Source organism: Limulus polyphemus, unplaced genomic scaffold (genome assembly GCF_000517525.1).
Source record: "Limulus polyphemus unplaced genomic scaffold, Limulus_polyphemus-2.1.2 Scaffold2548, whole genome shotgun sequence".
Lineage (NCBI taxonomy): Eukaryota > Metazoa > Arthropoda > Merostomata > Xiphosura > Limulidae > Limulus > Limulus polyphemus.
This window is the reverse complement of record NW_013668158.1, coordinates 110494-123138: the sequence shown is the minus strand read 5'-3', so window position 1 is coordinate 123138 and position 12645 is coordinate 110494. Positions and strand designations below refer to the sequence as shown.

The 12645-nt window shown below is 37.4% G+C and overlaps 1 protein-coding gene across 6 annotated transcripts in view; it reads left to right on the top strand.

The window, feature by feature from the left end:
- The window catches only part of LOC106467263 (zinc finger protein rotund-like), a 155978-nt gene that overhangs the window by 32858 nt on the left and 110475 nt on the right, over positions 1 to 12645 (top strand). For all 6 annotated transcript variants that reach the window (XM_013927591.2, XM_022395401.1, XM_022395400.1 and 3 more), the window contains one exon: positions 5522 to 5769. In XM_013927591.2, the coding sequence (XP_013783045.1) occupies positions 5522 to 5769 (248 nt within the window). The remainder of the gene's footprint in view (positions 1 to 5521; positions 5770 to 12645) is intronic.

Here is a 12645-nt window from a genome sequence, read left to right as displayed (position 1 = left end):
CGCGAAATTCCAAAGCAAACAAACAAACAAACTCAAGCACCGGACTGAATCCTGTGAGCGCTTCCAGAGATATGTAGGTTATATGAAGCACACACAAAGAGACCGTAGCAATTAAGATCTAAGTGTTTCTACACGATTGTCCTTATTTTAATTGAGTTTATAATATGGTTTCCTAGTAGCAGTATCCGTTGCACGCAATATAAACTAAATATCCGCTGGTCATCAAATAAAAAGTAAATGGTTTGATCGTTTTATCGCGAAGCTAAACATTACCCTATTTGCGCTTTGTTCACCACGGGTAGTCGAACCCCGAATATTGTGGTTGTAAGTGCGTAAACTTACCGCTGATTCACTGGGGGGGGGACTTAAAAGTACACACAAAAAGAATTTCAGTTAACTTGTGCTGGCTGACATCTGAATATACATTGATTTATTCAGGTTTAGATTTTATGCAACATTTTATACTTTTTTTTCTCACGTCGGCGATGGCTCAGTAGTAAATCTTATAATGCTAAAGATCGAGTTTCGATACCTGCGGTGGGCACAGCAGGGATTGTGTAGCTTTGTGCTTAACAACAAACAAGTTGAAGTCAGAGATTGAATATTTTTAGAATTATACAAACAAGTGTTTGTGATACTTTGATTTCAAATATTTTAGCCTTCTGGGCTTTAAGAATCATATTTGTTGTTGAAAACCTTCTTAATGTAAAATCAAAAACCCAAAGACTGTTTTATAAGTGTCCTACAACTAACGAATTCTTTAAAGAAAACCTCACCGATGATCCACTTTTTGAAACTAGATAACAACAAAGTTGCTGGTATGGCATTTATAGATTCGCACTGAGAAGAATAACGCAGAGAAAACCCAGAGCCAGCATTACTTGAGATTTAGGGATGGCGGAAAATGATAGCCTTATAGTAACATTTCCATAAACAAACAAAACCAAAACTGTTTCAAAAGCACATGTGACTCATCTCTATAGAACAGACTATACGTCAGGAAATAAATCCCTCTAACGCTTGTAGCCGTGATCTATAATCTTGTTAACAAGAAGGAATATAGTGAAGTTATGAAAAGCAAGAAACTTCTATCGATTTAAAGAGTACGTATAATACGCATCAAGAGACTAAAACGTACCTGGAATCATCCTTCGACTTGGCAATTCTCGGTATAAAACAAACGTTCCCGGTTTACAATACTGATGTTAGCTACGGTACCATTCTCTGGAATGTCAGACATACGTCAGCCTAGTTTCCCTCCTTTTTTTATTTTGTACTGTTTACTTTATTCAGAACAGACTTATGTGTGTGTGTCTGTCTTGTGTTGGAGGGGATGGTTACTTAACGCTAATCCTAAAACAACTGTAATCGTAAAGGAAAAATAACGACAAACTTTAGTGTGTGTTTTTATGCTTTAAGCCTAAAGTGTAATGGGCTAAAAGCCATGGAAAAAAGTTATAAATAAATATAAGCTGTACTTAGAGAACATGTTTACGACTTACAAAGTTAAAATCTGGAGTTCGATTCCTTGAGGTTCACATGTAGCTTTGTACTAAGAAAACAAGAATAGAATACGTTCAGTAACACCCAAATTCACATTATTAGGCAGCGCTATTAGCGTTAAAAGTTATATTTTATTGATTTGTGTGTATTTAAGCACAAAGCTACACACAATGGGCCCGGCCCGGCATGGCCAGGTGGTTAGGGCGCTCGATTCGCAATCTGCGGGTCGCGGGTTCAAATCCCCGTCACACCAAACATGCTCGCCCTTTCAGCCGTGGGGGCGTTATAATGTGACGGTCAATCCCACTATTCGTTGGTAAAAGAGTAGCCCAAGAGTTGGCGGTGGGTGGTGATGACTTCCCTCTAGTCTTACACTGCTAAATTAGGGACGGCTAGCGCAGATAGCCCTCGTGTAGCTTTGCGCGAAATTAAAAAAACAAACAAACAAACAACACAATGGGCCGTCTGTGCTCTAATCACCATGGGTATCGAAACGTGGTTATAAGTCTGAGGTACTTTTTTTAGGGGGGGGGTTAAAAAGTATACTAATAAAATAGTTTTTTTTTAAATTCATAATACGAAAACATGACGAATTTTGTCTTTCTTAAGTCAATGATAAAAATTGTTAGTATTTTTTTTCTTCTTAACGCCTATGTTTGTAACGTCTTTCTTTATGTGTGGACGAAGATGGATTTCCCTTAAGGGTGATAAATTGAGGAACACTATATCCTAAACACTACTAAAGACAATAAAATATCTGAATATAAAAATCGTATGCAAGATCACGCGCATATACTGATAAACAGGTCGATATCCACGTGTGTGCGTGGGTATCTTATTATAATAGGGCTTGCGATGTATACGTCCAAAACTCGGAAACTACCGCACCGATCATTACTAATCATAACTGGGTAATATTTTTATAACTAGGCAGTATTTTTTTATAGCTGAGCAATAAATAAAACAATTGAAATGTCCCCAAAAATGAAATTTCAAATATAAAACAATCAAAAACTAACTTGAACAAAATTATTTGTTTTTCTTTAGTGAAAATCTCATGAGTGTTGTAACAGAAAAAAGCAAGGCACTTTTATTGATAACTACATCTACAAAGAAATACTTCAATAAAATCTACTCTGTGATGTAATGCTGTGATGATGGCTCATTTCTAAACTAAAATTTTAATAAAATCCCTTTTCTCGTGAATGGTGAACATTACTGAATGTCAAGTGAAGTATGAGTACATTGTTGTAGAACTGTCAGACAGTTTTAGAAAAGGCCGCAGGCCCGATAGCCTTCTGCAGGAACTAGTAGTTATACCTGCCCGGAGGGCGGATATTTCTGCTAGTACAGATAAAGATATATAATTGTAAACAGTTAAACAAGCTGTTTAACATTTAACTGTTTATCATTGTTTATCAAGTTAAACAAGCATGATGATATACAGTCGGGAAACAGTCATCTCGATGTATTTTAAATATTAAGTATTTAAAAATAGTGCAGGTTTTTCAGAACTTGATGATGTCCGGAAGAAAAAAAAGAAAGTAAATTTAGAATTTAATTATTTGATATCTTGTGTGACCATGTTACCTAAACCGATCCCCCCCCCCCCAATGACTCAGCGATAAGTCTGAAGGCTTATAACGCTAAAAATTCGGTTTCGATACCCTTTATTCTCCTGAAGAAGAACAGTGAACTATTCAGAAGCGCTCGAGTTCTGGGTCTCGTTTGTAAACCATTACAACTTTTGGATGTGTTCCTGTGTGCTAACTTCTTAACCAGAATTTATTGTAAATTCTGCCATTCTTATATTTCATTTTTTTTTTTAGAATTCACTAAAATCAAGCACGTGACTTGGAAGATATTTAAATAAATGTGGATTTTTTTTTATCTGATTGTTTTTGAATTTCGCGCAAAGCTGCTCGAGAGCTATCTGCGCTAGCCATCGCTAATGTAGAAGCGAAAGACCAGAGGAAAAGCTGCTAATCAACACCGCCATCACTGGGATTACTCTATTATCAATGAAAAGTGGGATTGATCAACTCATTATTACGTCACCACGGCAAGCATGTGCGGTGACGGGATTCAAACTAGCGACCCACAAATTGCGAGTCGATCGCTCTAACCACCTAGCCATATCAGGCTGTTAAAGAGATTTCATATTGGGATTATCACCGTATGGTCACTTTTTGCACAGGAGAATGAACGATGGTCACTGAATATATCCACAGTAGTGTGTGTATATATATATATCAATATTTTCAAACTTTATTATTACTTAAATACTGACCTTCTGAATGTATCCTTTTCGCGGCGGAAATCCTTGATAAAGCTTTAACCTATGACCTGGTTTTAACCTATGACCTTGTAGGTGAAACTTCTTTGAAAAAAGTTCGACGTTTCCCTGAGAAAGTTTCCCATATCCGAGGCGTCTGTACAGAGATAATACGAGCGTGATCTAATAAATGATGGCTTTTCCTGCATTAGTTGTTCGAACCCGTAATCCGCCGATATGTTTGTGAATAAAGTCCAGACGTTCCAGATAATGAGATTTTTTTGGATTACTCCATACTCACTTTCCAATCCTGCGATATATACACAGTTAAGGGTGGTGGGGTTATCCTCGCTTACAGCTGGTTCAGTTTTAAAGAAATGACGCACCCGTTGAAGGTCCGATAAATAATTTGGAAACGGTCGTTCGTGGCTTATGTTTACCGTCGAAGTGTACGAGACTTGTATTGTCGTATTTACGGCATCTACACACAGATTATGTCGTCTTTCAAAATGCATTTGTTTCGGTAGGTACTGAAAACCTCGACTAAACTTCTTAGTTCTTTTTCACCTCAACCACTTGCGTCGGCTTTGTAATACAAATCGCATGCTGTATACGCCAAGGTTTACCGAAACGTCGCCTGTCATTGAGCAACATCAGCATGTTAGGGCTGCAAGAACGAACAAAATAAGCAAACAGTTACGTTGTATTACTTTCTTCGAGATTCTTGGTTGATTCAACAAGATAAGCAAAGTTTGGGAAAGAAAACGAAACACACTAGATACAATGGTAATACAATGTAGGAAAACTTTAATATGGTACAACGTTTCGGCCCTAAACCCTTCTTCATGTGATGTTTGTTAAAGATAAACAAGCAAACAGTGCGTTCTATTGTATTATTTTTTTAGGATCCAACAATATAAGTTCCTAAAGAAACTAATACAATAGAACACACTGTTTAATACAATAGAACACACTGTTTACTTATATTGTTGGATCCTAAAGAAACTAATACAATAGAACACACTGTTTACTTATATTGTTGGACTTATATTGTTGGATCCTAAAGAAACTTAAACAGTGTGATCTATTGTATTAATTTCTTTAGGATCCAACAATATAAGTAAACAGTGTGTTCTATTGTATTAATTTCTTTAGGATCCAACAATATAAGTAAACAGTGTGTTCTATTGTATTAGTTTCTTTAGGATCCAACAATATAAGTAAACAGTGTGTTCTATTGTATTAGTTTCTTTAGGATCCAACAATATAAGTAAACAGTGTCATATTGTATTAATATTTTTAAGATCCAACAATACAAATGATCCTGCCACAGGAACCCACTTTGACATTAATAAAAGCTTCAATCCATCTCCAAACTTTTAATAATATAGTCAGTTCCACTTGTTCGCCTGTTTTCTTAGTAACTTGAAAAGTAATGATTTATTCATGTAAAAAAAAGAGAAGATACTGATAATAGATGTAAACATTTTGTCGTCAACATCTAAAATCCACGATGGGCCTACTTAACGAAAGAAGCTTCATTGTAGGTGACGCTGCCGTATCAGGTTCATTAATTATAGTTACTGCGTGTACCATCAGTCCCAGGATGTCCGAACTACTTGCTTTTCTTACGTTTGACCCTATACTGTTTTTTTTTCTATATATTTATTTTAATTTGTTTCTTAACTCAATAATAACGAAAGTTTTCATTTCATTATATATATATATATATTTTTTTTTCAGGCCCAGTCAGCACGCTGGAAGAGGGGCGGTCACCTCCAATGGAATCCCCTCAGATGCATAGCATGTATGGTAACCATGGCAATCGTAATGGCGGTAGTCCTCCAGTGTCCAGTCCTAGTTCTGGTGGCTCCATGTTAGTTGTACCACAGCCAATCAACGCAGCCATGAAAAACTCCGCCTCCATCAATGCGAACAACGCCACTACTAACGGAACAGGACGAAAATACCAGTGTAAAATGTGTCCTCAGGTGAGCGTGTTTGAGTTTATTGTTGACTTGACTTGACATGATTGGTTACCAAAAAATATGAAAGTATATGACGTGCTACCAAGTTCCTTTCGTTGTTCATTCAATAAAAGAAACTTTGGTCTGCACCACAGATCTGTACTGGTACGGATGGATATAACCAAGTCGTTGCGGTCTTATTTACTACGTTAATAATGCTACGTATATAAAAGCTTCAGAGCAACACGTTATACGTACCACTCACGTAACGTTACGATCAATCCACGCATTTATGTAAATATTTGTGAAATTTGACTTGTCTAGATGCGCAAGGGTTTTACTAGCTAAAAATAGATTGATTAGAGCCTATCGCCAACTCACTTACATTTGTTAAAAGTCCACAAGGGGGAGCTACAATTTAAAGATTTGTAGAAATTCGTCAATATGGAAAGCTATTCACTGTAATAATCAAATGATTTTCTGTCTTTCATCATGCTATAAGCTAGTTGAATAGAAAGAACAGTGTTGTGTGTTATAGAGGTGACAGAACTCATTCAACGTTTCATTCAACGCCGCCATATTGTTAGTCACACATTGCCTTCTAGCAATCCTTATGAATACAACATTCGTTCAATCTTTACATGTTGTCAATGGCGTAAACATTGCATTTGGCAAAAGATACGAATTCGAAATACTGCGGCTATTTCGTTTCTCGATATATATCTTTCCTGATTCACATGACCGAAATGATCTATAGCGTCGAATGACATAAAGTTATAATACAAATTTGTCATTTTTCACCTAAGACTAATGTAAGCACTCGACATTAAATATGGCGGAGTAAGATATAGACCACGTGACCTTTTGACGTCACTGCCAGACCTCTACAGTGAGAGATGTGGATTAGTTTGAAAATTATCATTATTTAGAAATTATTTCATTATAACACATTACAGGAGTTACTGATTCGGGATAACTAATACACGTTTAGGGAGTATATGCAATATTTTGTATTGATAGTTGTAATAAGTGTGTAAACTGAAGTTTCACTTAAGCACATTGAAAGACAAATAGCTACATAAAAGGAGAAAAAATAGGAGTTCTTGTGAAGGTGAGTTTATATATATTAGTTACAAACTGATACACGTCATAATTTGGTCAAGGTTAGTTTTAAAGATCTGCCTTCTTGGACCAAAGCCGTTTGATAATGTAGACTGGCAAATTGCCATTTTAATCATTGCTCGAGGTTGGGTAATTTTGAAACAGCAGGTGGAGATTCATAAGACTGATCCTGAAGATATGAGTGTATTGGTATCACTAACACTTCTGACACAAGGTGTAGCCACCAACCAGTTCAGCTGTCTACACTAGTATAGTGTATTGGTATCACTGCAGATATAAGGTCTTGTAGCCACCAACCAGTTCAGCTGTCTACAACAACAGTATGATAAGCAAACTAAATATAGGCCCAACTTACTGGAAAGTCTTAATAGACATCAAACATTAAATAGAGCCTGTAGAATGAAACTGTTTCGGTATTTCTAAAGAATGCACCTCAGCGAAAATAGGGATTTTTACGTCATCTTTATTATAACAGACCACTCTCTGGTGATGTTAATTCTTTTGTCAGTACCCTTTCTGTCAAGCCGCTCTGTCATTCAACGCTCTTTTAGATTCTCTAGGCCATAGCTAAGCCTTTTTGCCTCCACTCTATCAACATCAATGTCTGGTACTAGTAGCCTAAACTCTGATGAAACACTTAACCATTTCTGCTGCAGGAACTGCAGATCTTAAAGAAGCAGATTTTTGAGTAGCGAGTAGAGGATGGTTCTCAATAATGACCAATTTCAAGGAACTTGTGTCTTCATCCTTTATATTTCAAACCTCCAGAATTGCAATTGTTTCATTTCCAGATGCAAGATTTGTTGGGTGAAAGTTAATTGTTATTCTTGAAATTAATCTTCAAGAGTTCTTGGTTGCAGTAGCGTCTTCTAGAACAAACCGTGCCACTGCATTTCTCAGTGCAGTGAATTGATTTTGGTGTATGTGGCTTCAAGCAGGTTTTCAATTATCTGTAACTGTGCGACATATACTGTCAGAAGAAGTATTTCGATGAATATGCTGTTTGTTGTTTTTTTTTGGGGGGGGTATGCACAGCTAGTTCTTTTTTTGGGGGGGGGTATGCACAGCAGTCTTTTTTGGGGGGGGGTATGCACAGCAGTCTTTTTTTGCTACATCCGGATGGTTTCTTTCAAGTGTTTTGAAAAATCTTTCAGAGTTCCAATGTTAATCACAAGAGGATGAATGTTCAGCCAACATGTTGGGCAATGACACCTTTCACATTGCTATGGATTGGATGTAGTGCATCATCCACCATTGGAAGACATTACATCTTGGAACTTCGTCTTCCTTAAAGGCAAAATTGATGGCACTTACAATGTTTCCTTCCTTGCCTTGGTTCATCGCTGTTGTTGGTAGAATTGTGTCACGCCCTTTATTTCAGCCTCGTCACTAAGATGCACAAATACCGTTGACCTTAAAGTTTAGTGCCTTTATAAATTAGCGTGCAACATAACTGAACTTCAGAAAGAAAGCAGGGGAATATCCATCTGGTGTGAGAGATTTTTTATGGTACAAAAGCCTTCTGTTTTCTCGCAAAATTAAAAATCAAAGAACATTGGATAGTTAATCAACTTACCGCTAACTTTCCTGGAACGATGACGTGAGATCAGAAATGATTCCCATATCATCACAGCTGCTAGAACGTTAGCAATATTTCTGGTTTCACAAATGCTTTGGTTGTTTCGATTTCTTACACCTAATGGTTGCAGTTCTATGCTTATCACATACCGATGAAGGCTCGGCCTGCTCATGCTGGTGAATTTGATACCTTTTTTTTTGTTGCAAATTTCAGAGTTGGAGAACAAACTTTCTAATCAACATATTTTACACAGTTGTTCTTTTTCCGCTTTGCCACCATCAACCACAGTTCCGCCCACTTTTTACTCTCATGTCACTTTATCTTTCAGCCAGTTTTAATGTCCTCACGAAGATCTATATATAATATTTATGAGAAGTTGTGTTCAATTGGAAAAGAGACCAGTGCAGGTTACGATTAGATGGGATCCTATAAGAATGGTCAAGTAAACCCACTAGTATGCAAAGAACTTAAATGTGAGACTTGAAATGAACATGAAAATTACATACGACGTGTCTCGTCATCGCTAACGTTCTTTGGCTGCTTCCTTGTATATACAGTGAGTCTCGAAATGAGAGCCATCACTGAAAATAAATATTGTAATCCAACTGCACAAATTCAACCACGCACACGCCATCCAAGTACTGTTTAAATAGCACTTCCAGACTCGCCAGTACAAAGTCCTTGATAATGTTAACATTTGTTGAGAGGAAAAGCAGCAATAGACACTTGACCACAGACATCTCTCAACCTATTACAACCCCACATACCCGAGGCACAGTATAAAATGTCCAGTCATTCCCCAGCGTCAACATATTAGCACCTGTAAAAAAATGGGGGGTGGGGGATTTTCCATAGTAACTAAATTTGGCGACGCCCTGTAAAATGACAAGTTTCTCATTTTTGTCACCTTACATGGGTATGGGCCTAATGTCAATATATATGTAAAATATACAGTGACTTTTAGATTTATAGGAAATGACAGTGTTATACAATAAAACAATGTGAATACTTTCAACGGACGAAAACAAAGCAGTAATTCAATAGTTATCTCACCAATCTAATATTGAATTCACCAACTTGTAACTGCGCAAGACCGGTTTCGGGGGGATTCCAGCTCTCAGCAGAACAAGACAAACTGAAGCTCCTCTTGCGGTGGGAAAGTGTAGTTTTGTGTATGGTGTTTAAACAGAGATTCATTATGGTCTGGAACGTACAATTTAAACACAGTTCCATTAGTTCCCGAGAGATATTGATTGATAAAACCGACTGACTACTAAGATATACAAAGCTGTCTATTTTAGCACCATAGGAAATCTTTGTCTTACTTATTTAGCTTATTGGACAGTTTCAAATGACTTAGTTGTGTAAGTTAAAGAGCTGTAAAACACTAGCGAAAGTTAATCCATAAATATTTGGGTTTTATTTTGAGTTGGTTGGTTGTTTTGAATTTCGCGGAAAGCTAGTCATCACCACCCACCGCCAACTCTTGGGCTACTCTTTTACCAAAGAATAATGGGATTGACCGAACGCCCCCACAGCTGAAAGGGCGAGCATGTTTGGTGTGACGGGGATTCGAACCCGCAGATTGCGAGTCGAGCGCCCCCTAACCACGGGAATAGGAAGCTCAATAAAGCAAATTATGGGTAAAAATTACATTCTCGGTTTTGTTTTGTATTTTACTGTTGTTCTAGTCAATCACTAAATAATGAAATGGTTGATGCACGTGTTACAGAAAATAACACGATGTTGAATTTGTGATATAAACTTTTCGCCGAAATTCATATAACATGTTTACGCGACGCTATCTATCTAGCCGGGTTTTTTTTTGTTTTTCGGTAATGAAGAAAAGTACGCGATTTCACCATCACCACTCTAAACGCGTGTGTGTGTATATGTACTTATCACCGAAGGCCTTCTAGCTGTAGTGAGACAAGGACACGTTAACTGGAACCTACACCCTAAATAAATATTAAGGGATTATTTTTCTTTTAAAGACCCAGATGAAGATGTATTTATGACGGAACAAATAGTTTGTTTTCGAATAGAAATGTCGATTAAATCGAATAACAACTGGTCAATATTTAAGGACTTCTTTTACAAGAAGATTAATGATGGTTTTTTTAATGTTTTGTACAGTATGATATTACGATTACGTACAGTTTCGACAACTTCTAGGATATATAAAGGTGTGATATCCAAGCCAGTTTAAAATTCATCCGCATGTTGATTTTATAAGGATAAAATTCTAGAAGTTCTTAGCACTAGTGTCATAAAACATTTGGTAAAAAGAGAGGATTCGGTTGTCGTTAAAAAAAAAAAAAGGCTTAGTACCAGTTGCTATTCTACCATCACAACTTTAAATCTGAATGATTATTAGTTTTAGTGCACCGTAGGGAGTCGAACCCCGGATATTGTAAGTTCGTAAACTCGCCGTTGATCCACCGAAAGATAAAGCTGAATGAACGGAGAGGCCCGGTATGGCCAGGTGGTTAGGGTCGCGGATTCGAATCCCCGTCACACCAAACATACTCGCCCTTTCAGCCGTGGAGGCGTTATAATGTTACGGTCAATCCCACTATTCGTTGGTAAAAGAGTGGCCCAAGAGTTGGCGGTGGATGGTGATGACGAGCTGCTTTCCCTCTAGTCTTTCACTGCTAAATTAGGGACGGCTAGCGCAGATAGCCCTCGAGTAGCTTTGCGCGAAAAATTTAAACAAACCAATGAACGGAGAAATTGTTCGCAACGCCCAGGCAACTGGGGGACGCAAAAAGCCTCGCTACCAGTCGACTAAACACATAATTAATGACGTGCTTTTACTACCGGGATTCAAAGTTTATTAAAACCATTAACCTTAAGGTGAAGCCTGCAGTAATATCAATGTTTCTGTTACAGAAGTATTTTCACCCACTTACCCTTTCAACTCATATATATATATATATATAGGGTTGGGCGTGACCTGGTGATTAGTGTGTTGGATCGTGGAGCTGATGTTCTATGGTTCACATTCCGTTACCGACAAAATAAAATAAATAAAAAAGCGCTCCACACTTTAGGGCCATGAGTGCGTGATAAGGATAACAGTTAAATCCAACTATATATGGTGCATATAATCCTGATAATTATACCCAGTAGGTAGCCCCACAGAAATCCATAGCTGAACCACAAGGCCAACCCCACACCCCTATACTGGAAGCTTTATAAGCTCCTTGAATAAATTCAACGCACGCGGTCTGTAAAAAATAACCATAAATTGATCCTGTTTTCTAGTTTTATCTGTACCATGTACGTTACCTTGGATTGTTGTTTGTTGTTGTTATGGTTACACTGATATATTCTCGAACATTAGCTCACAGTCGGTTATATAGTAATTGTGAATCCAACTACTAAAGTAACTTAAAGATAACTTAAGTTAAGTATGTTGTAATGGCATTTCGCATGCTAATTTATCTAATGGTTCTGTATTGTGTGTGTGTGTGTGTGTGGTTTAAAATGCACGGGCGAAACAGAAAAGCTTTTGTACAGCAGAGTACGAAAGTAGAGATGGAAGAATCCATTTAACGAGCTCTCAGAAGTGGGGAGAGAGAGTATCAGGAGTGGACTCTTCTTGTTACTTTTGCTCAACCTACAAGGAAACACGACCTTTGACTTATATTTCAATTCCTGGTAATCATTTTCATCGAGATCTTTGAATGTCCTCCCCCCCCCTTTTTTTTTGTTTTGATAGAGAAAGACTTACGTTACTATTTATTCGTGTTTATAACGATCGTTGGAATAGTTTGGTAATTTCAATATTTTTCAAATTTTCTGTTCGCTTGACATTCGCTGCTACTACATGTGCGATTTTGTGACATAAATTAAACATTAGGCAATCTCTGCTGTGCCTACCACGGGTATCCAAACCCGGTTTTATCATTATAAGCCTTTGGACTTACCGATGACTCACTGGGGGGCCGATAATAAAGTAACGCTGTTGTTCACGTGCTTTGGTAAATAGTTGTCTAGTTGTCTTTGGTAAATACTGGTGATTGTACTTTGTATGATTCCAGTTGTCTTTGGTAAATACTGGTGATTGTACTTTGTACGACTCCCCAGTTGTTTTTGGTAAATACTGGTGATTGTACTTTGTATGATTCCAGTTGTGTTTGGTAAATACTGGTGATTGTACTTTGTACGACTCCCCAGTTGTTTTTGGTAAATAC